Raw genomic sequence first — 27,850 nt, 5'->3', positions numbered from 1 at the left:
CATATTCATTTTCATTTGAGAGACTTTAGCGGTTTAATGAGGTAGATTTAAATCTTTATCAGCTGGATCTTTTTTTTTTTTTAAACAAATTGGATGTTGTTCTGAGCTGTGAAAAATATAGTGTTCGACTATTAGAGGTTCAACTCTTACGGACAGTAGTATTAAGTAAAAACTAGGGGCGCTGGATCACTGCTGACCCCTGTTGACTTGGGGTGCAAAATATAACACACCTCTCATGACAGATCCTTAGCGAAAAACATACACATTGTCCGAGGTGTGCCATTTAAAAGGAAGTATGGCTGTCTTGGCGAGTAGCACACTAACCTTTTACAACACCGCGTTGGCTACAAGACCGTGTTGGCACAACAAGGCGACTGGGAGCAATCGTCCGGCACTTCAATACGCGAGGTAGCAAAGGTTTATACATTGTCATGTTTCTATTCTACCTGTTTGATTCTAATCTCCACAACAGTGTTGCTAAGATGCCACAGGCATCTCATTCTATCCTTTGGCACCGATAGCAACCTCTCTTGGGTTGTATTCTGAAAAACGTGGGCTCGGGACGGTACCTTTCTAGGGTGGTCCCGGTCAAGCATGGCTAAGTCGTCGCGGCGCTGAGAAATGATTCTACTCTTTGACGTCTCTGATGGTCGACAGCTGGGCGGCGGTCTTCTTGACGCGCAGGGCGGTGAGGCGGGCGGCGGGGTTGGCGTACCAGCACTCCCTCATTAGCTTGCCCATCACGCGCAGAGCCTAGCTTGTCAACACAGTACAGAGACAGACATCAAGCACAGCTGTTCAATTGAGTTAGGGATTTGGCGCCACCTTGTGGCAGAAAAGGGATGTACAGAAGGAGCACAAATCTCACCTCACAACTCTGCCACTGATTTGGAATGTTTGGTCGCAGTTTTTGCTCGCACACCACCTTCCTCATGTCGTCCACAGACGGATCTGAAGGCACCAAGTCATAGTAAGGCAGCTGGAAATCCTCGTGAAGTCCTGCGTGAAAATATTTTCCATTGATGTTTGACAAGGAAAAGTTGAACGTGACAATGGCGGAAAGCACGGCACCTCTGACTGAACATCTCCTGGCCAGTTCCCAAAACACAAGACCCAACGCGTAGATATCAGCCCGCTTGAACGACTCAAAGTTGCTCATATTGATGCTTTCGTCCAAGATTTCAGGGGACATGTACCTGCAGAAGACAACAGGACTTGGTTTTATTCTTCTGGGAGTTAAAGATGAAGCAAAATTCCATCCATCTATTTCCTTGACTGGATACTGTTGTAAAAGTGCCTGTTCACTGACGCATGGCCAACCTCTTGGTTCCCACTCGATGGTTGGTGCCAGAGTCGTGTTTTACGGCCAAGCCCAAATCGCCGATGACCGCCGTGCCGTTCTTCTTCACCAAGACGTTCTTCGACTTCAGGTCTCTGTGCGCGATGGCTGGCTTCCCTGCAGACAGACCACAACATGTACAGATATGTATACGTGTTTGTACAGTAGATTTGTGTGGATAGCTAGCTAGCTAGACTTACCCTGTGTGCCAACGATTTCCATGTGGAGATGAGCCAGGCCGCCAGCTACAGACAGAGCGATGACTACCATGCTCTCCACCGACACGGTGTACCGGTTGAGGTAATCGAACAACGAGCCGTGCTCATGGTAGTCCGACACCAACCACAGTTGTGTCCACGAGCCGTTATCTGGAACACGCAGACGTACGTGAGCAATGGAAAGCCAGCAGCTATTTTTAATTTTTAGCTCTCCAAACTCCATCATCATAACCACCATGCTTATTAAGTTCAAGTGTTTATGAACATGAAACATTTCACACGCCACTAGAGGGAGCCAGACACTACCTTTGTTGTCAGCCGCAATGAAGCCCAGGATGTTGTCATGTCTGAGCATGACTGTCTGATAAATCTCGGCCTCGCGGAACCAGGACCTCTCGTCCCTTGAGGAGAAGATCTTGACAGCCACGTCTTCCCCTCGCCACTTTCCTCTCCAAACCTCACCGAAGCGGCCTTTCCCGATGCTCTCCTGAAGAACGATGGTCCGGGCTATCGTTCGCTGCACCAGCAGCGGAAGCCCTGATGAAAACAAACAAAAAAATTAGAACTAAAAAAAAACAAACTTCAAGTCGAGAAGAATATTGTAAGAGAAGCTTACCCGATCCCGAACCGGAGGTGCTCATGTCGTAGATGAGCTCTTTGAGACATTTGTCGGGAGACATGAGCATGTGTTCATCAAGGGCTTCCTCCGGCTCGTGTTTGCGCGCCCGGCCGTAGACGCAGCGCTGGCGCTGCACCAGCAACGCTCCCAGCGCGACGCCAACGCACAGCAGGCAAGAGGGCACCACGATCACAGCGACCAACTGCAGCCGGCTGCTGTCGCCGCTTTCCAAAGGCCTCTCTGTCCACCAAAGGCAAGGCAAGTTCAGCGTTAGCCAAAACACGTGCTAAAACGTGCTGATGGCCCAACGTGCACTTGAACTCCATCATAGTTTCCCAACACATTTTCAGCCTTTTACCTAAATACTAAACAAGCTGCTGTCCAACACGCTCATGTGTTGGAAAACCATCTCGATGTACCCTTGTCCGAGTTAATGACTTTAAGTATGTTAAATCCAAGATTAGTTTTTAGAACAGGTTTGATACGTTTACATTAAGACTACATTAACTTCAGTACTCAAACACCACCGCCAATTCAGCCCAAGATCTTCAACCCAATCAACTGGGTCCAAAATAATGAAGCCAACCTTGGGTAAAAAGTAATCCAATCAGTTTTTACTGGTTGCTTTTGTCTAACTGCAGGTGAAATTAATCCCTTTCAACCATCACCGACCATTCACTTGGACTGACAGTTTTATTAATAGACGTGTGTGTGTGTGTGTGTGTGTGTGTGTGTGTGTGTGTGTGTGTGTGTGTGCGTGCGTGCGTGAGATGGTTCTAAACACAGTCGCCCAGCCTGTGCCAGCGCTATTATGTCACAGGATCTAAGTGGGATCAGCATCAAGCTCGTCTCGCCGGGGCCTCAATGAGTGGGAAACCCCACAGCGATTGACTTCCCGGGGAAGGACGCCAACAAACCGCCATAAGCAATTTATTATCTAGCGATATTTTTGCCGCAGCAGACGCGAGCGACATCTGTAAATATGTGTTGACAGTCGCAATTGTTGTCCGGCAGCAAGGGCTGTATGTCACAACATCTGATTTTCTATTGAATGGAGAGCAGTGATTCAATTTGAGCATTGTTTATAATCAGAAAATTTCTTGTGTTTAGTTCCCCTTTTCACTTAAGTGGACGTTTTTAGTATGGTTTCACCCTTAGAGATTTTTCGGAGGCCGATTCCAGTAATTGGCGGAAAATCTCAATACCCGATTAATTGACCAATTATTTAAAAAAAAAAAAAAAAGTATATATGAATAAAATAATTACATTCTTGTTCCCTTACAATAACGTAATAATCGTAATGATGGTCGCGAACGTACCGGGCTCTAAGCGCAACGTCTCGTTGTTACAGAAGTCGCTGAAGCAGCAGTTCCTCTTGGAGACGTTGGGGGAGCTATAGCAGAAGACCTGACCTCTCATCTGGGACGGCGACAGACACGACTTGAGGGTCTCCTCTCGGCCGTCCACCAGCATCACAGAGTTCCAGCAGGCGCCGTCGCCTGACGTCTCGCACACTTGGCTGTCGCACAGCTGGCACACGCATTTGAGACCTGCGAGAAAAATGGGAAACAATCGCAAGCAGGACCTGACAAAAAGGCAAATAAATAAATAAACAAACAAACTTGGGTCAATTTAAAGCGCATTTTTATTCAATTTAGTTTTGTTGAATTTATTTAAAACACTAAATGTGCATTGTTATTTTTATGTTGGTTTTTTTTGGCTCTTGCTGGGAAGCAGACCTGTTACGCAACGGCGGTCGTGTAAAGCGGCGGCGGTGTTGGCTACTGCTGCTGCTGTGGAGGAACACAAGTAATACCTCTTAGTTTAACACCCACCTAATCTCATGTTCCGCTTGGAGCTGCTGTCAGGCTTTGTTTGACAAGTCCCGCCCATGATGATGGACGCATGCTGTCATTTCATTCAAGTTGACATGTTCAATGAAGCAATGAATGATTCGGTAGAAGTTTCAAATTTGAGCAACTCGATGTTGTGAAAACATCCGACATGCGACGCAAGTGTTAAATATTGCGATATTGAAATTGGCAAATTTCACAAAAAAATAATTGTATCTTACTTTTGCTCAAGGAACACTTATTTTCTGTTGCTCTCTGCCTGTGTTAGAATTATCCCTGCTACCACATTCCTAGAAAATCACAATTTCCCATTACTGGTGATATATTTTTCCAACAGGCCAGCAGACTACTCCTAGTGGTCCTTGGAGGCTGGTTGTTGTGTGCGGTGACCCTTGACCTACATACGCTTCTCCTATGGGATAGCAGTGCACATTTGAGTTTGCATCTGATTGGTCCAAGTTAGAAGATAACCAAACGCATCACGTACCATATGAAAGTATTCATTTGTATTCAAATTGACAGCTTGAGATTTGCAACCATCTTTGCAGCACACGCGTGTCTATTTGAAACATGCTGGCAACATGCAAAAAATCCAACACATAAAAATGGAAACGTCAAAATGACCCAGTCACTTCTTCTAATTCTGTGGTTTGACCTCATCAGCTTTGAATTGCATTTTATTTGCCCAAAGGAGCTCAAAAACTCAAAAAGTTCCAAATCCATCCGATGGTTGCCAGGCAACAACTCAGGTCAAGAGCAAGTAAACAATTAAGGAAAGTGAAAGATGTGAGACTGACAGGATTATTAAACTGAATGGAACGAGCTAGTCGGATATGGAATGGGAACGTGTGAGGTTTATTTGTGTCTTGGTAGTAGGACAAAACAGTGCACTGGTAGATTGATTTCATTACCTAGTACCATTGTTTTCCATGTATAATACGCACCCTAAAAATGGCATGTTGATGCTGGAAAAAAGCCTGTACCCATGTATAATACGCACCCAAATTTTGACTCCTACTTAAGTCCGTAAACGTAAAATTATTTCAGGAAAAAGATCATCTTTGGGAACAACCGGATGTTATTCTGCCGGTCAGTATCACTGCGCATGCGCTAGCATACTCAACAGCGAAGAAATGTTTCGGATTTGTGTAGGGTACATTGTGACAGCAAACGAGCAGGTGATCGCGCAAGCGTCTGATACGAGAGCATTGTGTTCGTATGGAGCGTGTTTGAAGTGAAGAGCAGAGAAGAAAGCGCATCTGTAATGGCGGCCTCCGTATGATATCTGGATAAAAAAAAATTAATTGTACCCATGTATAATGCGCACCCCAGATTTTAGGACAATAAATTAGTTACATTTTGCGCATTGTACATGGAAAAAAAAACGGTAATTATAAATAAATAAATAAGTAAATAAAAATATCTATGCAGAAAATGGGTAGATGGATGTATATATATTTAAATACGAAACTGTTAATTAGTCAATCTTCAAAGACATCCCACTTCCTTGACACCAATAACCTTACTTGAAGGTTTCCAATTAAACGCTCAGTAGGGCTGCTGTCAGTGTCAGTTGAGGAAAAACGCACTAGTGACTCTCAGTCTACATCGGGTAACTTATGTTAAATATTGATGAATGTTCTGTTCAGCTACAGTAAAAGCAAAATAACAAATCCTCTAGTGCAGTGGTCCCCAACCTTTTTTGCGCCACGGACCGGTCACGTGTCTAATTTAATTGTTTACCAGCACAGTGGGCTAGTGGTAGAGTGTCCGCCCTAAGACTGGAAGGTTGTGGGTTCACACCCCGGCCGGGTCATACCAAAGACTATAAAAATGGGACCCATTACCTCCCTGCTTGGCACTCAGCATTAAGGGTTGGAATTGGGGGGTTGGATCACCAACTGATTCCCGAGCGCGGCACCGCTGCTGCTCACTGCTCCCCTCTCCCCCAGGAGATGGATTAAAATCACACGGGGATGGGTTAAATGCAGAGGACAAATTTCACCACACCCAGATGTGTGTGTGACGATCATTGGGACTTTAACTTTTTTAAATATTTCGTGGACCGGCCTTTATATAAATAAATGAATAAATAATAAATTTATATAAATAATCAATACATTTATAATAAATATATAAATACGATTAAATACAATGATACGAGCTGGCATAAAACCAAATACGAAGCGCATAAAAATAAAACTCACCATTACTTCCGTAGCTTTGTTTTGGTTACTGTAACAGCAGAAAATTCCGCTTCACAAAGATACGATGTTGGAAAGGGAAGCAGGGTTTTCATTGCTTTTGTGGCAATCTCGGGATATTCTGCCTAGATTTTAATCCAGTTTTCTTATTCTTGGAAATTTCTTTTTTAGGGTCTACGGGCCTTTAAGGTGTGGCGAATAAATACAATAAAGTAAAATGATACAACTGGCACAAAAACAACTTCAATGCATCGTAACATTGTGCAAACAACAAGTAATATCCACTGTGCCCGAACGACTCTTTGACTCTGGTCGCTATGGTAACGTTTAAACATGGATGAACAAATATGATTAAGATACAACACAAAAACAAATATATAGCGAATGAAATGGAGAAATGCCCGCCGCATATTATGCAAAGTGGGCTCGGTGCGTGAGCGTCACCTGTTGCAATAAAGCCGTATTTTCAGTAGGACTCCTGGTATAGTCTATTGAATGCGGGTTTCTTTTTCTTGGGAGTCGTCGACTAGCTGTCTCATCACTGGGCCTTTTCCCCTTCACAACGAAACTTTTCAAAGACGTTTGTTTTTTATTCATTTTGCTAGCTTGTGGGTGACAAACTAGCATTCGCGTGACCGAGATGTAGGAGAGAATCCGGTCAACTTTCAAAATAAAAGTTCATTCCGGAAATAATGCAATTATTTGTTTCTTTCTTGTGCGGACCGGTACCAAATGCTCCGCGGACCGGGGGTTGGAGACCCCTGCTCGAGTGTCCAGTAGAGTGATTCACAGCACACATTAGGTACACCGATCCAATGCGATTGTTACTTTTGAAACAGTTAATGGTTTAAGACAGTAAAGCAAAGAGGTCATGCTTGTCCGTGTGTCATACACACGAAAAAAACAAAAAGACATGGTGCCCTCCAGCGCGTGTTAAAGTGTGTGTGTGTGGTACCTGCAGTCAGCTGCGCCCCACACAGCAAAATCCACACCGTGTGAAGGATCTGCTCGGCGGGTCGAGTCATAGCAAGGACTTCGGCCGGACACTGGTGTTCTGCTCACTCCACGCGGTCGGCACGTACACATTGAGACACACACAGACACGCACACACACGCGCACACTGAGAGGAGGAAAGTGTGCGACGCAATGAGCGAGAGCTTTGCAGCCCTCCCCTGCAGGGAGAGAAAGTAAGAGGATTACACAAACTCACACCACTGATGGAGCCATGTGAAGCGCGCGCACACACACACACACACACACAATCATGTGTTTGTGTGGATGTGGCAACTTGATTGACTGCTCTATTTGGAACATGCAACACCCCTAAAAATTTTGAAAAACAAATATTTATAAAACTAATATTGGTATAGTTTCGGTTATTATATTTTATTATATATATATAATAAAACAGAATTTGTTTTAAAGCAAAAGCTGCAAAATAATAATATTGTATTGCATTTTTTTGAGGTGGTAGGGGGTGCCATCTAACTGTGAACATTTGTTTTCTAGCAACCCGTTACAGCTCATTAAATGCAGTAGACATACTATATTTGAACACCACGTACAATACGTTTTGTGTGTTAAGACATTTTAACTCGGAGATAAAAAATGGAGATGGCACTGGAAGAGCACCCAGGTTCTTACGAGCGCCGTTAGAAATGCATTTAAAGTGGCTGCTTGTGTTTATCTAGTGTTAAGGCAATGTGTGTCACCTTGTAAAAAGCAATCATCCAATTTTTTTTTTTTGCTTATTCAGCAGGCAATTTCAGCAGAAGATACGCACCAGCGCGCACTAAAGGAGCCCGACGGAAAAGGCGAGCACGGGGTTTTCTGAGCGAGGCGTGTGGGAGCATAATGGATTAAATGACACTGAATGTGATGACGGTCAAAAGTCCAAACAGCTGCTGATGCATATGTTGATGGCGGCTGGCCGTTACTGGCCTCGAAACTCTTGTCAGATTCAGCTTCCATCCCGCATCGTTGAGTTCTGTATGTTCGATTTTCGTGACACATTGAGGGAAATCATTTGTGAAAGTCAAAATGAGCAAAGCGTCAAGACAAATCAGACAGGTCATATACTTGTTTTCTATTTAATTAATAGAAACCACTAGCCGATATAAAATGTTAACGAAAAAAAAAAAGGTTGAAGTTTGACTTCTTGAACTTGACAATGCACATTAAGACAGTATAAAGGCAAATTTAAGAGTACAGGCCTCCATTAAGGGCGAAGGAGATGGCTAACCTCAGCATCACCTAACAGATATTCTTGTGTTGTGCACAACTAAGACAAACAAAAGGAAGGGATTCAGAACTATACACCTGTTTGAAGGACTGCTGACATTGGAAGAGTGATGGACGCTTTTTTTTTACAACAAGGCTAACAAACAAAGCCAAGAAAAAAAAAAAAAAACTCGATGCGACCTCTTCTCCAAACTCAGGCGCAAAAACCAAAGCACTAACATCCAGGTTAACAGCAAAACTCCAGCTCCCAGATTGCTTAATATTGAACGTCCGGTTCCCAAGAGCTCGCTCAGCCATCTTTGGATGCCAAAAGGTGTCTTTGAAAATAAATACAGGGCCGTGCCGCTATAAGGGCACGCTGAAGGGGCTGGGCGTGTTCATCCGGGAAGTACTGTAGCGCCTGCGACAGGGCGCCAGGTATGCTTAAATGTCTGTTTTCATTTTGTCAACGGAGCTGTTGATCTTTGTCAAAGTCTTTTTGATACGTAGCGCCGTTAGTCGGGCCGACGGGTTCTGGTACCAGCACTCCTTCATCAGCTTTGCCATTGAGATTAAAGTCTGGGGAAAAAAAACATTATAGTCATATTAATGACTGTAATATCTATGCTAAGATCATTTAGCCTGTCTATGATGTTTGACATTACATGTTAGCATCAAGCAAACCTTTTTCGAAGAAATTATAGTTTCATTGAACATTTAGAAATAGGTCAAGCTCACTTTATTTTGAAGGTTTTATTAATAAAGAACATGGTTAATCACGAGAGTGTTTTTGTGTTCTGGAATGACTCACCGAGTCCGAGAACCATCTGTTGGGTATGTTGGGCCTCTGCTGGTCCACACAGACCACTTTCTTCATATCCTCAAAACTGGGATCGCTTGGAACTACGTCGTGGAAAGGAGGCTTGTAGTCCTCAACGATGCCTATGGGGAGAGCACGTGTGAGATTCTCACAAATGAAGCAACGTGTGGTTCTTGCTGGACACCGAGAAGACGCACCATTGCTGACCGTCCTCCTGGCAATCTCCCACAGAACGAGGCCTAGGGCCCAGATGTCCACCCTCTTGTAGGACTCAAAGCAGTCCATCTGGATGGAGTCGTCCAGCACCTCGGGAGCCATGTAGCGCTTGGTGCCTACTTTGGGATTGTTTCCCACATCCAGCTCGTTGGTGTCTTGGAAATGCATGACGGCCAAACCTTGAAGACAACAAGCGGCTTTTGTCAACAGGATGTAGAACATCTCGCCCAGATTGCCATCATCTGATGTCATTCACGTGGGAGGAGCTCATCACAAATCAACCTGCTGAGCTTCTTTATGGAACAAATGGAACATTGGTGTTAGATTAAGTGCACTTCCGAATGTGTTTACAGCCAAAGCACAGGAGGAACATTAAGCGCTGCTTGTTTCTCTTAAATTAGGAACAAATGAGCCTTAAGCAGAAAGACGAGAGGAACCACATTAGATTTATTTCCTTCGCTGCACGAGGTAAACAAAATCACGTTATCGGAGCTCGGGCTCCTCGGAGGTTAAAATGTCCTGAGTCAGAGCAACATCGCAAAGCTAAAATGGTCATGTGATCAGTGAGTTTGGATTTGAGACTCTTTCAGACTCATCAAATAAACAAATGGAGACCTTGAAATAGAAGAAAAAAGTCTTCTTCTTACCGAGGTCGGCGATGCAACACTGGCCGTTTATTTTCACCAGGATGTTCTTGCTCTTGAGGTCCCGGTGGGCGATGGCCGGCTTGCCCTGGGTACCGAAGATCTCCACGTGGAGATGGGCCAGGCCGCTGGCGATGGAGAGCGCCATGCGCAGGCAGCCGCACGCGTCCAGCGTGCTCAGCTGCAGGTAGTCGTACAGGGAGCCCATCTCGTGGTAGTGGGTGATGAGCCAAAGCTGCGTGCTGGAGTTGCGGGACGTCATGTCGGAGGCGATGAAGCCTGGAGGGGAGGAGAACACAAGAAGTGTTCAAGACGGTCGAGCAGGGTTGATGGATGATTGTCATCGGCGACCTACCAAGGATGTTTTCGTGTCTCAGCAGCACCGTGTTATAGATCTCGGTTTCTCGGAACCAGGACTTCTCATCTCGGGACGAGAAGATCTTCACGGCAACGCTCTCTCCTTGCCAATGGCCTCGCCACACTTCGCCGTAACGGCCCTTGCCTGGCATGAGCCAAAAATGGAAATTAGGAAATGATGTTGGCTCTCTGGTTTAATTCAGTTTCGATTTTTATGGGTTTGTAGATGAATAAAAATGGAAGACAGTATAAAAATGTATTTTGTTTGGTACCGTTTTTTTCCATGTATACATAATGCGCCCCCATGTCTAATACGCACCCTAAAAATGGCATGTCGATGCTGGAAAAAAGCCTGTACCCATGTATAGAACGCACCCAAATTTTGACTCCTACTTAAGTCCGTAAACGTAAAATTATTTCAGAAAAAAGATCATCTTTGGGAACAACCGGATGTTATTCTGCCGGTCAGTATCACTGCGCATGCGCTAGCAAACTCGATAGCGAAGAATTGTTTCGGATTTGTGTAGGGTACATTGTGACAGCAAACGAGCAGGTGATCGAGCAAGCGTCTGATACGAGAGCATTGTGTTCGTATGGAGTGTGTTTGAAGTGAACAGCAGAGAAGAAAGCGCATCTGTAATGGCGGCCTCCGTATCATATCCGGAGTAAAAAAAAATATATATATATATATTTTTTTCTGTATCCATGTATAATGCGCACCCAAGATTTTAGGACAATAAATTTGTTAAATCTTGCGCATTATACATGGAAAAAAACGGTAGGTAAAAAAGGGCTTTTATGCACCATGGTGCCTCTCACAGGTCAGTTTTAGTACTACATGTACATAACAAAAAAATGCTTTTTCCCCCCCTATAATAACTTTTGTGCTTTAGGAAATGACATTCTAATACACTGCAATGTCGATTCGAATGCCCGGCCCTAATTTGATGTGCTCTTGATGTGTTTTATGACTTCCAAGAAGGCAATAACCATGCCCGGGGTACGTGCGTCCTTTAACTCTGCTGAGCAAATCCAACCGCGTCAGCTGTGAGACAATAATGTTCAAGATGGAGGGTGTCGGGGGGTCGTATTTCTTCAGCGGTTGATTTCTGCTTCTTTTACTCATCATTGCAACAACAACAGTGGCCTGTCACCCAGACATTGGCCTTTGTTCCTGTTGCAAGCCGTGCGATTTTGATGCATGTAAGAAGCAGATGGCGCGTTTAGAATTGTTTGAGATGCACAGTTTGTTCCTTTTTATGGAGATTTAAACCTTGGGGGAAAAAATGTATGGGGGACTTCTGCGGGCAAAAAGCAGATCCATTATCGATTTTTTAACAGTTGTGAGGCTTCTCTTGTACTTTTTCGTGTGTGTGTGTGTGTGTGTGTGTGTGTGTGTGTGTGGCGAGCCCCCCTCGAGACGAAGGTCTCATTAAAATGAATGAGCGGGGCTGCACATTCTGGCGCAGACCTAATGTCAATAACAATACTTGCTCGCTTGGAGTGGGGGGGACACTCACCCACACACTCGTTGAGAGTGATTTGTCGAGCCACCGTCCTCTGAACCAGGAACGGAAGGCCGGAGCCGCTTCCCGAAGTGCACGAGTGATCAAGAAGATCCTGGGAATGAAAAAAAAAAAGGCATCATAAATTGAGAGAAAAGAAGAGATTTGAGTAAGAGGTTAAATGGGAAGTCAGAAGACGTATGCGTGTGAACAGAAGGCGCCCTCTATTGTAAATACAAGAGAAGTACACCCTCAGCTTCTTTTTTTCTTTCTTTCAAATGTTGTGGCTGCTGGACATTCCAACTAATCCCCGGGCCAAGCTGCAAAACAAGGCGAGACTCTGCTAAGCCTTTTATTTTTAGCTGTGCAACAAGACATATGTAGTCCCCGGCACCGCCATGGGAGGGCAGTGCTGAGTCGGCAGCTGAAGACAAACTAAAGCAGGAGACAAAGAGGGAAGAAAGAATACAACATGGGAGGCCGATGCCTCGTATTAACAGATTTATCATGGATGCGCTGTCTGCGAGTCAACTGGAATTACAAGACGGAAGATTGTGGCTGTAAAATAAAATCGTTTATAGGCTCTAAATAATAATGGTTTGGCTCATGATGGTATTGCAAGATACGAGTTAAATTAAAAAGTGGAAATGGGAGTTGTCCGCATTCAACGATGTGAATCAATACGTGCAGATGTTAGTGAGGGAGATGATGAATAATAATAGTTTATTATCGCAACTTGTTGGCACATTGGCAAGATGTTTATTAGCGCGCTCTTTATTTGGCTGTGAAAGAAGGAGACAAAGTTACGGGACAAGGGGGGTGAAAGCGCCGGCCTGTGCGACCGCATGACTCCGCCTAAACTCTGGATCCGTTTAGTGAAACCTCAAAACATAAACGGCGCTGTGCTAAAGCTCCCAATTTGCCGGCTGGGAGAGAACATTCCGAGCGCAGACAGTAAAAATGACCCCGAAAAGGAAAACAAGCGTCGAATGGGGCTTTTCTCACCGAGAACAGAGAGTCTCTCTCTCAAGTCGGCGTACACAAACAAGACTGGGGTTGTTGCACAACACAGCTTAATCTATGTTTTAATCTTGTGCTGGAATTTTATAAACATGAGGGATTGAAAATATTACTCCACATGGACGCGTCATTGCGACTCACCGCCAGCGTGCTCTCCCCCACGTTGGACGCAATGAGACCGTCGATGGTTCCGTATTCGGCATCCCGTGATGTCAATCTCTCCATTTGGTTGTGGTAGATGCGTCGGAACACCAGGATGGCGATGGCCGACAGGACGATCAGAACCAGGATGGGCGCCACGATGACGACGGCTAGCATGGTCACGCTGTAGTTGGAGAGCTCGTCGGCTGCCGGGAGGGGGGAGAAGAAAAATTTGAATTAAACAACATGAAAGGAGTGACTGCAGGGCTTTTCCACAGCATCACACTAATCTTAGTTGCATGAAGTGAGCTATCAAGTGAAGCTCATCTCGTGCGCCGTGGGAGGAAGACAGCAGGACACCGTCGAGCTGAATTTAGCTCTCTGTCTCGCTCACACTCCCCAGGTGTCTTCTAGCCTCAAGATAATGTCAGCAAGCAGACAAGACAGTGTGGGGGGCATGACTAAGTAATATGTCAAGCCCCCCCCCCACCCCCCACTACTCAGGGTCTCCATCATTTTGCTCCCGTGCTATATTTTTCCTCATGTCGCGAGAAACGTAGTAGAACACCTTTGATGGGAAGCTGGACGATGCTGTTGAGGTTGCACAGGTGGCCGAAGCAGCATTCCACAATCTGGTCTCTGGAAGGCGGCGTCTTGCAGGTCATGGTGCTCTGCTCGTAGACATTAAAGCAACCTTTCTGGTACATCAGAGAGCCGCCGTTGACGGTCAGGGAGGAGAAACACTGGCTCCCCATGCAGCGGTTCCCCGTGGCGCACGAGCTGCCCTCGCACACGCACTCGTGCTTCTCTTTGGCCAGGGGCTTCACTTCCTCTGGAGAAAAATTCATGCAGGGTTTGTTCAAATACGTTAAATTTACCAATATTTATTTCATTTTAACTATAAATTATGCAATTTAAAAAAAAAATCCAATTTATTTTATGAAAACAAAATATTTTACACGTGATTGTTTAATTATATATTTTTATTATAATATTTAACTATTAATAATTTAATTATAAAAAATGCAATTTATGAAAATTCAATTATTTTATCTAAACAAAATATTTTACAAGTGCTTATTTAATCATAACCACTGTAATAAATGAAAGGTACCTTTCCCCAGAGCTTGCAGCGTGACGTTCATGTTGCACAGATGGCCTTGGCAGCACTTGACGACGCGGGCCGGCGAGGGCGGCTCAGCGCAGGTGGCCCGGCCCACGTCGTCATCCCTCAGGCAGCCCTTCTGTTGGAAGGTGGCGCCGCCGTCCTCCACCGTGAGCGAGGAGAAACAATGTTGGCCGGCGCAGCGCCGATGGGGCTGGCAGGCGGCGCCCTCGCATACGCACTCCTGCTCCCGGAGGGCCGGTCTGCCGGCAGACGCTTCCGCGTCTGATGGGCGCGAGCCGAGAGAAAGTCAGAGCGGCCATTAGCGCAATATCATCACTCTTCTATTATCCTAACCGGCATTCAATTAGACATGACAAGGGATCGGCGCTTTTTACCGGAGATACTTTTCTATTTAAAACGCAAACACCCACATTGGACGTCTCAACGGATTACAGCTATTTTATTACAGTGAGCCCCCGCCCGCCCGCCCGCCTGCCTATTCACTATTCACAACTTCATGAATACAGATAATTCTGCAAAGATATCATACAGATAATTCAGTCTTTTTCTCCATTTTCTTCTGTCTGAGTCAAGGTCTGGTTTGTGAGCACATGAATAACTTCAATCCTGCAATTAGCCTTATTTTGGTTTCAAATAGGGAAGTCTTCGCCGGGCAGGGGTGGCTCTACTCTAGTGGATGAGGGGCTAAGGGCCACCCCAGAAAAAGGAAAAACTGAACTATTTGCTGTGTCACCTTGGACAGAAAGCGAAAGTGTTCAAAATAAGAGACAAAGCGGCCCAGGCATCCTTCAATTGTTTTGTAACGTTCCGATCACCGATTAATCGGCTGATTAATTTAAAAATAAATGAATCAATGATTTTTTTTGGTGCCTCATAACTTACCACAGTAAAGTTAAAGGCGGACTGTTTTAGATCATTTTGGCAGTAAAAATCTGTCAAATGTCATGACATGAATCTTTTAGCCGATTTCGGTCGATCTACTATTGGCCGAACAATCAGATGCAATTTTCCAGCTCACCTTTAACATGCTGCTGCAGAGACAGGTTCATGTTGCACAGATCTCCGTAGCAGCACTCCACCACCAACTCGGGAGTCGGCGGCGTAGCACACTTTCCTTCTTCACTACCCACAATGCATCCCTTCCGCAACTCCCGAGTCCCGTTGAGCAAGGACATCGAGGTGAAGCACCGCAGGCCAAAACAGCGGTCGCCTCCGCCGCAGGACGACCCGTCGCACAAGCACTGCGAGCGCCTGGTGTCGCCTTCGGCTGTACGGACGACAGACATTTTATTGTTTCATTGGCTTTGACAGAAAAAAAACCCCACTGTTTTCCCCGTATCGGAAATGTGCGTATCGCTGCAGTTGTCGAAAATAACTACGAGATAGCGGATTAGACGAAGCCGGGCGGGAGAAGGGGGGGGGGGGGGGGGGACGTGCTTGAATGATCAGTCTGTGCATGCAAGCTGCTCGAGGGCCACTCAGACAGACACGGAGGCTGCCTCTGTGTTTTGACTGACAAACCCAGTGTCTATAGTTAGCTAAATGCAAGGGGATCATGCCCGTTAATCCAGAAGCCCCCCCCCCTCCCCTCGGCTCCTTCAATGAAAAACTGTAAAAGAGGAGAGGGGACATCCTTACCTTCCAAGCTTGTGCAGAGAGGGACCAAAAGGATCACAATCAAAAGAAACATGTGGCCGGCTGTCATTTTCGACCTGCATGTTTGGGGAGACACAAACACAACCTTTACTAATGGTGTCCGAAATACACGAGAACATTTTCGGAGGCCTCGTGACAAGACGGTGTCAGGAAGCGTCACTTTCGACAGGCAATTTGCAGCAGGACGCGCTCTGGTGTTTTTTCCGGCAAGAGTCAAAACCAAGTTTCGAAAATGTAAAGTGGGACTCGTGCCTTGCTGTTGTCCTGGCAACAAGGCATGAGTGGCAAGCAATGGGGAGACTGGTGCTTGCTTATTGGCTGCCTGGGTCCTGGTGCATAAGTGTGTGTGTTGATGCATGTGTGTTGGAGGGACGGGTGTGAGTGTGGGTGTGTGTGTGTGTAGGGGGGGGCAGACAGACGTGAGAGGATGAGGCGAGCACTGTGGGGAGAATTAGCGTGGGTGCCCAAATAGTGTCTGTCCTCTTTGGAGGGCTGCAGACTGTCTAATCCTTCAATTTTTAATGCGGCTGTAGTAACGTCGGCAGACAGCGGGCGGGCAGACACTTGTTTGTTCCTCCTTCCGCTCCACGTCGCAACCCTTTCTCTCAAAACATTTTTGTAATGACACAATACAAAACCCACCTGCTCCAAGCTTTTGCAGCAACCTCCCAGACATAAATGATTAAGTACGTCATGTTAACATTAGCTTAGCTAACAGTGGACCACTCGCGCAGGCCACATGCTGCTCCTTTAATCAGAGTACAAAACGCGGATAATCGGTCTGACCGGGGGGGGTTCTCAATGGGGAGGTGTAAAGCGAGGTATAGCCAGGGGGCAACAGGGGGACAGTGGGTCAGAGGAGGGGCAGAGAATTGGGAGCAGCCGCACAGGGAGGGGGGGAGGTGGGACAAAGAGGTGTCTGGTGTCAGTAACCGGGGTGGGAGGGGGGACACGTTTGTGACGGCTGTCTGGCGCTGCAATCATGTCAAACGTCATCATGAATATTTCCATTTTGATTGTTATATGTCGCATCATTGCGTCTTTTCCTGCTGTCAGTAAAAGCTGCATTTTCTTTTGGGTGGTATTATACGAGCTGTAACAAGGCGGGCCGGGCCGCCTGGTGCTCACGTGTCAGGGCATTCCACAAAGCGAGACGGGGGTGTGAGATTTCACACTCGACAATGTCTGGCAAGTATTTTGTAAGGCTCATGGGGCGATGGCAGGTTTTAATGTTGGGATTTTCAGAATTGGGACGCGTCATGGCCATGCGGCGAATAGTGACTCACTCACAGCTGATCCATCTGGAACTCACCTCACTCAGCTAAGTGAACAAAACGCCGCAGGCGTCACTAAAGGGCCTTGATTAGCGCACGTCAATGATTTGCTGCGCTTTTGCTTCACATTTCGCAAAGGGGAAAAAAAACAATGGAGCATTGAGAATACAATAGCTCTTTTTCAATGAGTTAGCATGTTGCTACGCTCTCGGGTTTCGCGTACGCGTGCGGAGACGTCTATTATTGAGTTCTCCGGTCGGGCTGTGTTGAAAATGTGACGGGGAAGCCGTGGGTGTGTTCCCGTCGACGCGTCTTTCATCGTTACCGAGCAGAAACCCGCCGGAGGGAACCTGCCGGAAAAAAAATGTCGACGCCGTTGAAGATTCAGATCAGACAATTGGATGTTTATTCCAAACAAGATGTTATTTTAAGAGAGGCATCAAATGGACACTCGGAAAGCGATAACAACATTGAAAACTTTTTTTTTAACATGTTTGGCTACAGATTGAAGAGTACAAAGGATGAGCAGAAAGACATTTTTATTGCCAGTGTGTAAAATGTGTTTGCTTTGACTCCTGTTGAGCGCTTGCAGGTTTTTCAATGTTCCCTACGGAAGGCAGGAAGGCCCTTTCCAAGTCATCCCACATCAAGTGGTAGATTGAAATACTCCAAAGTGATATTTTGAAAGCGAAAATAGATGCTAGGTTATGTATGCAAGACCGGCAAAATGGAGGGAATGACGAGCGATGGAAGTTGCAGTGAGTTTGGGAGGGGTCGGGATGCTGGATTGGACGCCCTGCAGGAGCTGCTGAGTCATCATGCTGGCAAAGAAAAAAAGAGGGGAGACAAGAGGCGCAATCTACGTCGGAGCTGGCAGCCTGGCACAGTCAGCATGGCACAAACAAAAAAAGCCGTCCGGCGAGGAAACTGCAGCAAACTGCAGCGAGGAGATTCAGACGGCGGACCGACGTGCACAGACGGATGGCGAACAGTCGAGCCCGCGACGACGGCGAAACGATAAATTATCCGCGCCGACACCCGCCAACCTATTTAAGCATGTCCTTCCGGGCAGCGCCATCTAGGTCACCTCGCGTCTCCAACGCGAGAAGATACTGAGTGTTGTGGCGCTTTGCTTTTCTGGCTGGCGGCCACGCTAAAACATAATGAGAACTCAGCAGTCCTGCGAGGTCACCGCTTCGCAACGCCGAACGGGAACAGTTGCTCGGTCACAATGCGGCAACCGGGGGATCTTGACTGGCAGGCTGTCAAGATTGGCCCGTGTGGAAATGAGCTCACGGACGTCGGGACCTCTGGCTGACGCACGCTCAATTACGATTCTCGGCAGCGGAAGAATCTGTTCCATCAAACTCGTCCAGCTGCTTCTACGTCCAAAATGTTTAAACATTGAGATCATTTGTTGCCATTACTCAACTTTTGAAACTGATTCACAAAAATTAGCTAGAAAGTAAATCAAATCTACATAATAAATCCATTTTATTTTTAAAAAAATGATAATTATTTTTAATTTCCGATTTTGCGGACCATCTGCAATACCGCCACACACCACTAGATGGGCGCTGACCACCGCTTGACACCCCCTGGTTTAAAGTGACCCAAATTGGCTGAAATAGAAAAATCGGCGCTGGGTCCAAAAGGGTATCTGACTAGCAACTTGGACTTAGCTAATGACCACGTTGACCCTCCGCTGCGATTGTGTGCGTGAGAGAAACGTGGCTAAAGAAGTCAAGCAAAGCTCATTAACCTTTTGGACGAAGGCCTCATCAAATAGGGATAAAAGGGCTCCTTATGCGGGGCCCTGGAAAGGATTTTGGAATAAGCCCAGTCCGTCCGAGGCCTGGCAGTATCTTAGCAGCTGCTTCTTTTTTGCAACGTGCGGAATGTCATCATATGAGTTTTCCATCCCGCTCGCGTCGTTTACATTGGCAAAGCAATTTTAAAATGTGGCGGTAAGTTTTTTTTTTTTTTAGTGGTTCTCAGCTCGCTGACGCGCAAAGTCGTTTGAGACGGATCGAAAGGTTATACGGTGCGGTGATTAAGACGCCGTTAACGAGCTGTGGTCGCCACGGCAGCTGGACTTTTCACACGGCCATCAAAACATTTTCAAGCGCCAATTCAAACACGCTCTTTACGGCCTTTTGCAATCTTTGCCGGCGAAGGAATGCACAAACACTCCAAAAAGAACGTTTTGCCGAGCTCCCTGGCCTGGAGCGCCGCTCTTCTCAAAAGCAAACCTCGCCTTGATTTGTGTTCCGGCGCAACCTTTTGGCAAAACGTCTCCTTGTCGAGGAGGGAAACTAAGGAAAGGACTGAAGAACAGAGGGCGGGGGGGATTTGGGGGGGTTCCCACCAGGCAACCCCTTGACCGCTGCGTTGATAATCAGCCGCCCGGCAAACGAGCATGCGACAAAACGATAAAAGTGTCAACGGCGCAAAGCGGGCTTTTACGGCCCAGAATTCCTGAGCTAAAAAAGTCTACTGGGTCGTTGTAGCTCCTGAGCTTGTCACAACATCTAATAGTTTTACAGCTTTTATTTACTTTACGCCCTGACCTTTGACTTTCACATGCTCGTAACACTCCGAATGGACTGGAGTGCAACAGTTAGCCAAAGATGGTTGCAAGTGATGACTTCAAGTTCAGTTTTAAAGCGTCAATATCAAACATGGGACTCAAAACGTGCTGACTCGCCTGAATCTGATTTTGTTTTTTAGCAAATTGGGATTTAACGTAATCTAAACGGTTTGCTTCACAAAGGACTACAGAAATCATAATTACTGTTGAGAAACTGAAAACAGAGGGTTCAAACCAGGGCTGTGCACTCGGTTGGGACTCGGTCATTTTTGCCGGACTCGGACTCAGTGCTGATTTTGACCGAGTCCATCGAGTCCGATAATAAAAAAATAAAAAAGAGGCAAGACGCAGCCAGAGAGTGTCAGGTTACAGTCAGCGCGGTAGGAGTTGGAAGAAGCAGTAAAAACTCCACCAAACTCGTCGTGATGACCCGTGATATATGTTATATCCTTACTATTTCCCAGGTTCTTAGATAACAAGAATAGGTCGGACAACGACGTGAATGATAACTGCTTTATTCCTTACTCACAGTGCGTTCACAGGGCGTACCACAACAACACAGAATGCGCCCATCCCATTTCCGGGGGTTTTCTACTATGGAATTTGAGTTAGCCCAAAATACACAACATCTCTTCCCCTCTTACAATGAACTTGCTATATGCACCTATAACTTGACATCTTCAAGATCTATCAATAACTACCATTAAACAATTATCATATATGGTCCAGACAATTATGACAATAATATTCCCATGAAACCTTAACTTTGGGTGAGCGTGGACTACCTCGAATTATACCGAATTATAGCGAAAAACCGATGTCGTACGGCGTCAGCACTGTGTTGTTTTCAATAAAAACATGAAGAACCCACGTTTCCGTCAGTCAATTTTAATTTTTAGAAAATATTATTCTCATTTGATGTCTTTAAATGTATCCGCGTTCTCCCATTGAAGCGGGGTGCATTCAAAAACCAGTCGTACAGACGGAAACGTTTTGTGATCAAATCTTTCATAACGAGAATGATTTGAGTGAATTGATTTGAATGAATAATTGAGACAAAATTTCAGTTCTGAAGGCTCCTTTTGTCCCAAGCAAAGTGACAGATGGTGGGGAGGGGGGATAAAAATTGTGAGCTCACGTAATTATATTGTTGCGTTTTGGTGAAGTGAATGAGTGTTCCGTCTATACAACTGGTCTTTGAATGCACCCCGCTTCAATGGCAGAACGCGGATAGCATCAAATGAGAATAATCCTTTATAAAAATTAAAATTGACTGACGCAAACGTGAGTTCTTCATGGTTTTATTGAAAACAACATAGTGCTGACGCAATACGACATGGGTTTTCCGCTTTCCAAATAAGGGGTCGTCACTAATTATTTGTGTTTAGATAAATGTCTGAGCTGTAATGGTGTAATTAATGATTAAAACTTGAAAGTATCTGTTTATTGTATTCGTTTATATATTTAATAAAGACAAAGCCATTACAAAACTGTTGTAATTATTTAGATTTTGATCTAAATTAGCCTTGAATAAAGACTAAGCAGTCACATGAATTAACAGAAAAAATAGACAGCCGGACTCTGACTCATGGCCAAGAGGCCGGACTCGGAGCAAAAATCCGACTGAGTCCATAGCCCTGGTTCAAACCATTTCAAGCTAAACAATGGCTCTAAACACGATTATTAAAATGAGTGTCGATTAATTGGCTAACCTCGACTGCGCTACACGGTATGCTCGCGGAAAATCGCCACAACTCATACCTAAAATATTCTCCGAATTTTCCCATCTGGACCGGTCCTCCAGCCAATCCCAGACCACTCATACCAAAGCTCCCAACTTATCAAATAGTGATCTGATAAGTGAAGCCAAGTGCTTGACTTCTCTGGTCTGTAAATGTAATCAGAGGGATGGAACAAGTGGGCAAAGACATGCACGCTGCCTCTTAGAAGCTGAGCGAGAGGACAAACGCACAAAGCCAGCCTTCCCGGAGTGTCTCATGTGCAGACCAGAGGAGCCAAAGGCACTGCAGATCCACGTTGGAGTGCTTCGTAGCAGACAGTCTCCTCTCGGCTCCCCCTTCCCCCGCCGCTCTTTATCCACATTTAAGAACACAGAAACCGAGACGATCAATAACCCTGTGCGAAGCCACCGGCAGAGGGACAGATAGTCAAACAAGACCAGACTGGGGAGGAAGATTCTCTTTATCTCCGTGCACCCCCCTCCTCGCACCCCCCTCCCCCAATGCTTCTCAACTTTGATTGTCAAGACTGCGGCACGACGAGACAGCTCAGGCTGATGCAATGTGTTTGGGCTAAAATTATATTGGAAAAAAAAACCACTGGAGGACAGAAGGCTTCTATTGTTAAAAAAAAAAAAGCTGGACAGTGCAGCCAATTCAACCCACATGCGTTTCCACGCTCCTCGTCTAATGCCAGCCGGCACTGACGCGAAGCAAACTTTCTGCAGAGTCAGCATCTAGCTTATACACAAACAGAATGTAAACAACGGCCAGATGCTTGCGAGGCTTCCAATCCAAAAAAGGTTGTCTCTCCTCCTTCTCCTACACACTGACGTGGAAGAGCGATGAGCTCCAGACTCTTGCGTAGACTTGAAGTCTATCTTGGTCTCATAACTGCGCTTCCCTTCTTAATGACAAAGTCTGTAACCTGATTTCACACATGCGCAGGCAGAACCCCAACCCCCACCATTCTCTGGTTTCTGGATCCGGCCACTCCACCCCCGCCAACCAGCATTAGCACATTGTTCCTATCTGACACTGCACTCTACTTGTGGTAGTTAAAGGATTTAATTACGATCTTATACGTCTGAACCCAAACTCCGCCTAGCGCTAATTTGCTATCTACAATCAGACCAAAGGAAGCATTTCAAAACCAGGGATCTGTGAAAACAACCTGTCCTCCCTCCTCCATTGTCTGGGTACCTGTCTGACTAGTTGGCAGGCCCGGCCCAGCCCGTCAGACGTCCTGCTATCAGACTAGCATCGGCTCACGTTCAGCGAGCCGAGGAGCCCAGACGGCAAGCGGCAGACTATTAAGTTGTTGTCCGCGGATCATCAACCAAGCAAAATAGTCAACGTCTGGGGCTGATTTCTTTTGTTGGGAAAAAAAAGAAGCTGATTTAATTGCGAACAATAGATATTTTCAGAAAGCTCACAGGGGAGAGTGAGAAGAAGGCCATCAAGACCAAGACGCTATTCAAACATCTGGGTTTTTCTTTGTGGTGGTTCACATATGCATATGAACTGGAAATTTAACTGTGCACCTTAGATAAATATTTTTTTATAAAGACACCTTGATTGTGAGGGCCTCTGGCTGATGATTCCTTTGAACGTCAAAGTACCACATGTCTTGCTTGGGGCCAACCGCTATTCAAATGGTTCATGGGAAGCGACCAAACAGCGACTTGTTGAACTCATCGAAGACGCAAGAAACCATTGATGAAGTCGAAGGAGGATTTTTTGTCTAGCTAGCTAGAAAAGACAGCTAGATAACTAGCTAGCATCTTTTGTTTCAACTTTTACTTTTCTTTGTATTGTCTGGCACTCTGGATCTGGTTTGGGGTCTCCAAAATGTTAACTGGATACCTCTTAAGCTAATCAGTTTTTGCTTTAAATGATGCAAGGAGGCAATAACAAAAAGCTAAACCAATGAGTGACGACGCGTATCATGTCAGCTCAGTCGACGTAAAACTCCAACTGACAAAGTACTAAAAATTGATCCCCCCAAAAAAATAACGGCTAAAAGTGGGAAAAAATGGCCGACGCTTAAGCCAAAGCCATTACTGATGACATGTTGTCCCTCAAATATAGCTTCAAAGATCTTGAGTGTCTCATCCACATTGTTTGGCAGAGACTTAAAAGCACTACATCAGATGTGTAATCAAGTATGAACACAATCAAGTAATCCCCAGACATACTTGATTAATGTGTTTGTCTGGCCGAGGTCGAGAAGGTGGCTGGCAGAGGAGGGGGTGCGCGCTGACGCAATGATGCTACCAGATAATTCAAGCACTTCGGTGGGTGTGAGACGTTCGCACGTCTTTTAAGCAGCGCAATTATCTGGGAACGGTCGCAGTGAGAATCAATGCTTCCCAAATGAAGTCCTCGTCAGTGGGTCTACATGCCAATCCTGGTTTCCTCAAGCTTTAGCGATGACAGCTAATATGGGAAGATGAATGGTGGTTTATTTCTTTATAGGGTATGACATTGCTCGGCAACCAGATCAGGAAAATCCTGAGGATTTAACTCAAACAAATGTCATTAATTCAATTTACTAATTTGTCAATTACTTGATTAATAGTTGCATCTGTGGTAGGTCAATTTTGGACGTTGTATGTTCCAAAACCTTTGCCAATTAAGGCTTTATATTATTAGTACAATTTGAGGATTTTTTCTTTATGAATTACGATTATTTTGGTTAGGATCACCGATTAACTGGCACAATGTGTGCTGCCGACAGGAGCTTAGTCTGAGGTTGTTTCCCCACCCTGCATCTTCCTCATGTTTTTTTCTTTTTCATCAGAAATCAGGGCATTGTAGATGTTTTGGTATGTTGGGAACCCCTGTTGAAAATGCATGAGGTCTGTGCTCCAAAAATACATCCTATCAATTCATTTTTCATCTATAGGAGGAGCCAAGTGTGGTGTAACCCCCATCCCTGCAGGTCTGTGCGATTGTGATGTAAAAGAAAAAAGTGCTCAGCGTGGGATGACACACACGCACACGATCACGCAGAAACGACCCTCCCAAAGAGATCTGCTTGCATGACAATGCACTCGCGAGTCACAACTTGTTGCCAACTTTAAAAAGCCGCATTATGGAATGAGAACGCTGCAAATGAAGCAGACTTGTTTTTCTAAGTTGTTTGGCCTGAGGTGTTCATTCAAAATATGTGGGAAAAAATAAAAACATGCCGAGTCGTGTTCGTGTGTACGCGACAACAAGCTTTGCGTTTATGCAGGCTTTCTGTAAGGCAAAATAAAATAAAAAAGCTTTTCCCGAAAACTTCCCACCCACATACAAACGTGGAAATTATAATCTCAAACTACGACATTGGGGTACTCACCTCGTTGGAGCTTTGTCTCAAAGTGCTTCAAAAGGGGGTTGTCGAACGGACCAAGGCGTCCATCTCTTGGAGCCGTTTAGCGACAATAGCCAGTCTGTTTGCCCAAGTCCGAGACGCTGCGGCGGCGACGCGGCGCCAACATTTCCCCCCCTCCCGCAACCGCCACAACCACGTCCACTCGCTCGCTCCGGTTTCGTCAAATTCACTTTTCACCTCGCTTCTCCGGTGTAGAAGGGATAAACAACGGACAATTTTTGTTTTGTATTTAAAACGCAATTAGCCTCTCACGTTGCAGTCGTCTGGAGTTCTCAAGTCACATAGCACGAAGGCGGCAAGGGAGGGAGGGGGGAGTGGGAAGAGGAGGAGGAAAGGAGAGGACGGGGGACACGGTAAGAGCGACTCAAACAGGAAGTTAGCTAAAGACTCGGTTACCCACAATGCGCAGCGAGAGAGCACGGATGACTTCTGTTAAAAAAAACTTTCGAAGTAAAAGAACTTGTTCTGCACGAACGTTTTCGAAATAAAAGCAAAAGTTTTACCTAAACATTTAAAACCGAACTGAACTTAAAGATTAAATGTAAATAATGAATTCGAATCAAAGGTAAGGGAGTTGTATTACCACGATAATAAATTATTCCAGCCATCCATCCATCCATTTTCTGAACCGCTCAGTCCCCACGGGGGTCGCGGGTGTGCTGGAGCCTATCCCAGCCGTCAACGAGCAGTAGGCGGGGGACACCCTGAACTGGTTGCCAGCCAATCGCAGGGCACACAGAGACAAACAACCATTCGCACTCGTACTCACACCTAGGGACAATTTAGAGTGCTCAATCGACCTACCAAGCATGTTTTGGGGATGTGGGAGGAAACCGGAGTTCCCGGAGAAAACCCACGCGGGCCCGGGGAGAACATGCAAACTCCACACAGGGAGGGCCGGAGGTGGAATCGAACCCGCACCCTCCTAACTGTGAGGCGGACGTGCTACCCAAGGCGTCACCGAGCCGGGTAGCACATAATAAATTACCGATTACAAATTAAAATTAGTATATAGAAATAAAGTTGGTATGAACTAATAACACGAAACTGATCACATATAACAGATGAAAAACAACAAAGTAAACTAAGTGATTTGCACTTTTTAAAACAAACTGAAATGAGTCGTTAGGTTGCATGATTTAAGTCTCTGTTATTCTCAAAGTATACCAATGTGACTGTGAAGATTGTTAAAATGTGCCCTTTGTTATCGTGTTTATCCAAACCACTCTAGAAATGGATTAAATTTAGGGCATCATGCTTCTTATAGATGACAAATGCAGTTGTGTTTTGTTGGCCTGCAGTTTAAGTGGATGTGAAATGGTGTGAGACAACAAAATGTAAATAGAAGTGCAAAAGCAATTAGAATACTAAGTAGACTTCAAGTGTGTATGTGCTCACCAGAGGGCGCTGTTGCATTTAATCGGATGAAGGCTCTGATCCCAGGGAGCAAGCAACATTACAAACAATAAAATAAAATTGGATTTATCAATCATTCTGATTTTTATTTTATTAATTGAGCAAAAAAAAAGCCGCAATGTAAACTGAGTGCACATACTATGGATTTAATCATGACCGTTTAATCGCATATTTGTGCACACACACGACCTCATGTAGAGGCTAGATATTGTTTGCTTTAGCTCACAGCTGGTGTCTGCCGCGTACCATTTTGACGATGTCAGTGACCTGTCAGAACCCTAAATAAACCCCAACAAGAACACTGCTGACACAAGACAATCCAGATGATGGGCAAAAGAGCACGCACATCCACGGTGTTCCCGTCATCATACAGTCAATGTTCCTTGCGGGGGAAAAAAATGATGACCGCATGAGGGGTCAAGTCAAGTCAAGTCAAGTTTATTTGTATAGCCTTAAATCACAAGCAGTCTCAAAGGGCTTCACATAGACAGAAATTGACAATTATTCTCAAAGCATCCCCTGATCTTAAGCTCCCAAAAAGAAATCAATCTCAGCCTATTTGCGGCATCAATCACTTCTTTTGAAGACACAAGCAGACATTTTTAAAAAGTATTAGAATACCCGCGTTTCTGTGTAATTTGGTCCCAAAAGAGAATTTGAGTTTTATGTTGCGTGATGAAACTGGAGTGGTTGGTTAAAGCTAAAACTGCCGTTTGCACTCCAGTTTTAAAGTTTACTATTCTCAAGAATCATTACCCAATGAGAACACAAAAGAGCTCTCGCAAAACCTTCGCATCAAGAATTTTTGTCATGATTTGATATGTGGAGGATGATTAAAGTGGCATTATGGTTTGGGGCTGCTTTGATACCTCAGGGACTGGACAGATTGCTATTGAACGGAGAACTGGATCCTGACATTTGAATTCAAATCATCAAAACCACATTGCTATCTATATGCATAAATAGAAGTGTTATGACAACTTTGCTGGCCTGCCACAATAGGAGTAAATGTTTAAAGTACTTATTGATTCTGCTGTTTTGCTAATCAGTAGCCAGAGTTGTGCAAAGTTCATATTCAATGTCAAAATCTGGTTACCGGGAAATCTATAAAAGGTAAAAAAACAACAACAATGATTAGACATAGTGTCTTGGAATGTTTGTGACGAAACAGAAAAGGAATGTTTATTTCAAGCCGTGTGGTAACTGTGACATAAAACCTGGTTGGTATCGGGAGAAATAAAATAAATTGGAAAAGAACCCTAAGGCAAATTTAGCCTTTTCTGTAAGCCAAGGGGAGGATAAAAAATATTCCAATGCCAAAAGCCCCAAAAAATCTAGAAATTGAAGTGGCAAAAGACAGTTTAGCAAAATGTTCTCAGAGTCACAACAACACGCAATTGGTTGCATGTTGAGCAGATTGACATAATGTTGTCGTGTTGACAAGTCGGGGTCAAGGGTTATCTCGATGTACCCAGTCAAAGTAGAATGTCATAACACTTTGGTTAGT

The 27,850-nt window shown here is 45.2% G+C and overlaps 2 protein-coding genes across 3 annotated transcripts; both read right to left on the bottom strand.

The window, feature by feature from the left end:
* Nucleotides 1-31: 31 nt before the first annotated feature.
* Nucleotides 32-7,434, bottom strand: LOC133159475 (activin receptor type-1C). Its single transcript, XM_061286501.1, has 9 exons — nt 7,189-7,434; nt 3,496-3,726; nt 2,174-2,416; nt 1,864-2,094; nt 1,540-1,707; nt 1,321-1,456; nt 1,072-1,196; nt 869-999; nt 32-753 (listed from the first exon to the last, which is right to left on the bottom strand). Exons 1-9 carry the CDS (start codon nt 7,256-7,258, stop codon nt 628-630), a joined length of 1,461 nt encoding a protein of 486 aa, XP_061142485.1. The 5' UTR covers nt 7,259-7,434; the 3' UTR covers nt 32-627.
* An 876-nt stretch (nt 7,435-8,310) lies between these two features.
* On the bottom strand, nt 8,311-25,297 carry LOC133159472 (activin receptor type-1-like). Of its 2 annotated transcripts, XM_061286496.1 has the most exons (12): nt 24,892-25,295; nt 15,925-15,998; nt 15,305-15,553; nt 14,272-14,547; nt 13,726-13,989; nt 13,158-13,363; nt 12,012-12,111; nt 10,490-10,636; nt 10,138-10,413; nt 9,472-9,669; nt 9,266-9,396; nt 8,311-9,033 (listed from the first exon to the last, which is right to left on the bottom strand). In XM_061286496.1, exons 2-12 carry the CDS (start codon nt 15,989-15,991, stop codon nt 8,899-8,901), a joined length of 2,049 nt encoding a protein of 682 aa, XP_061142480.1. In that variant the 5' UTR covers nt 15,992-15,998; nt 24,892-25,295; the 3' UTR covers nt 8,311-8,898. The 2 variants fall into 2 exon arrangements, with proteins under 2 accessions (XP_061142480.1, XP_061142479.1); XM_061286495.1 differs by having other exon boundaries at nt 9,266-9,669; nt 24,892-25,297.
* Between the last annotated feature and the right edge of the window lie 2,553 nt (nt 25,298-27,850).

This window comes from Syngnathus typhle, linkage group LG9, assembly GCF_033458585.1.
Source record: "Syngnathus typhle isolate RoL2023-S1 ecotype Sweden linkage group LG9, RoL_Styp_1.0, whole genome shotgun sequence".
Taxonomy (NCBI): domain Eukaryota; kingdom Metazoa; phylum Chordata; class Actinopteri; order Syngnathiformes; family Syngnathidae; genus Syngnathus; species Syngnathus typhle.
This window is presented reverse-complemented; position numbering and strand designations above follow the sequence as displayed.

Excerpts from the sequence above, each read along its gene's own strand:
- LOC133159475 (XM_061286501.1), bottom strand. The coding sequence starts at position 7,258 with ATGACTCGACCCGCCGAGCAGATCCTTCACACGGTGTGGATTTTGCTG. Across the intron at positions 2,095-2,173 it reads CACCTCCGGTTCGGGATCGG|GGCTTCCGCTGCTGGTGCAG; the intron begins GTAAGCTTCTCT and ends TGTTTTCATCAG. Across the intron at positions 1,457-1,539 it reads GGAAATCGTTGGCACACAGG|GGAAGCCAGCCATCGCGCAC; the intron begins GTAAGTCTAGCT and ends GTCTGTCTGCAG.
- LOC133159472 (XM_061286495.1), bottom strand. The coding sequence starts at position 15,991 with ATGACAGCCGGCCACATGTTTCTTTTGATTGTGATCCTTTTGGTCCCT. Across the intron at positions 14,548-15,304 it reads TCTGCAGCAGCATGTTAAAG|ACGCGGAAGCGTCTGCCGGC; the intron begins GTGAGCTGGAAA and ends CGCGCCCATCAG. Across the intron at positions 12,112-13,157 it reads TGGGGGAGAGCACGCTGGCG|GATCTTCTTGATCACTCGTG; the intron begins GTGAGTCGCAAT and ends TTTCATTCCCAG.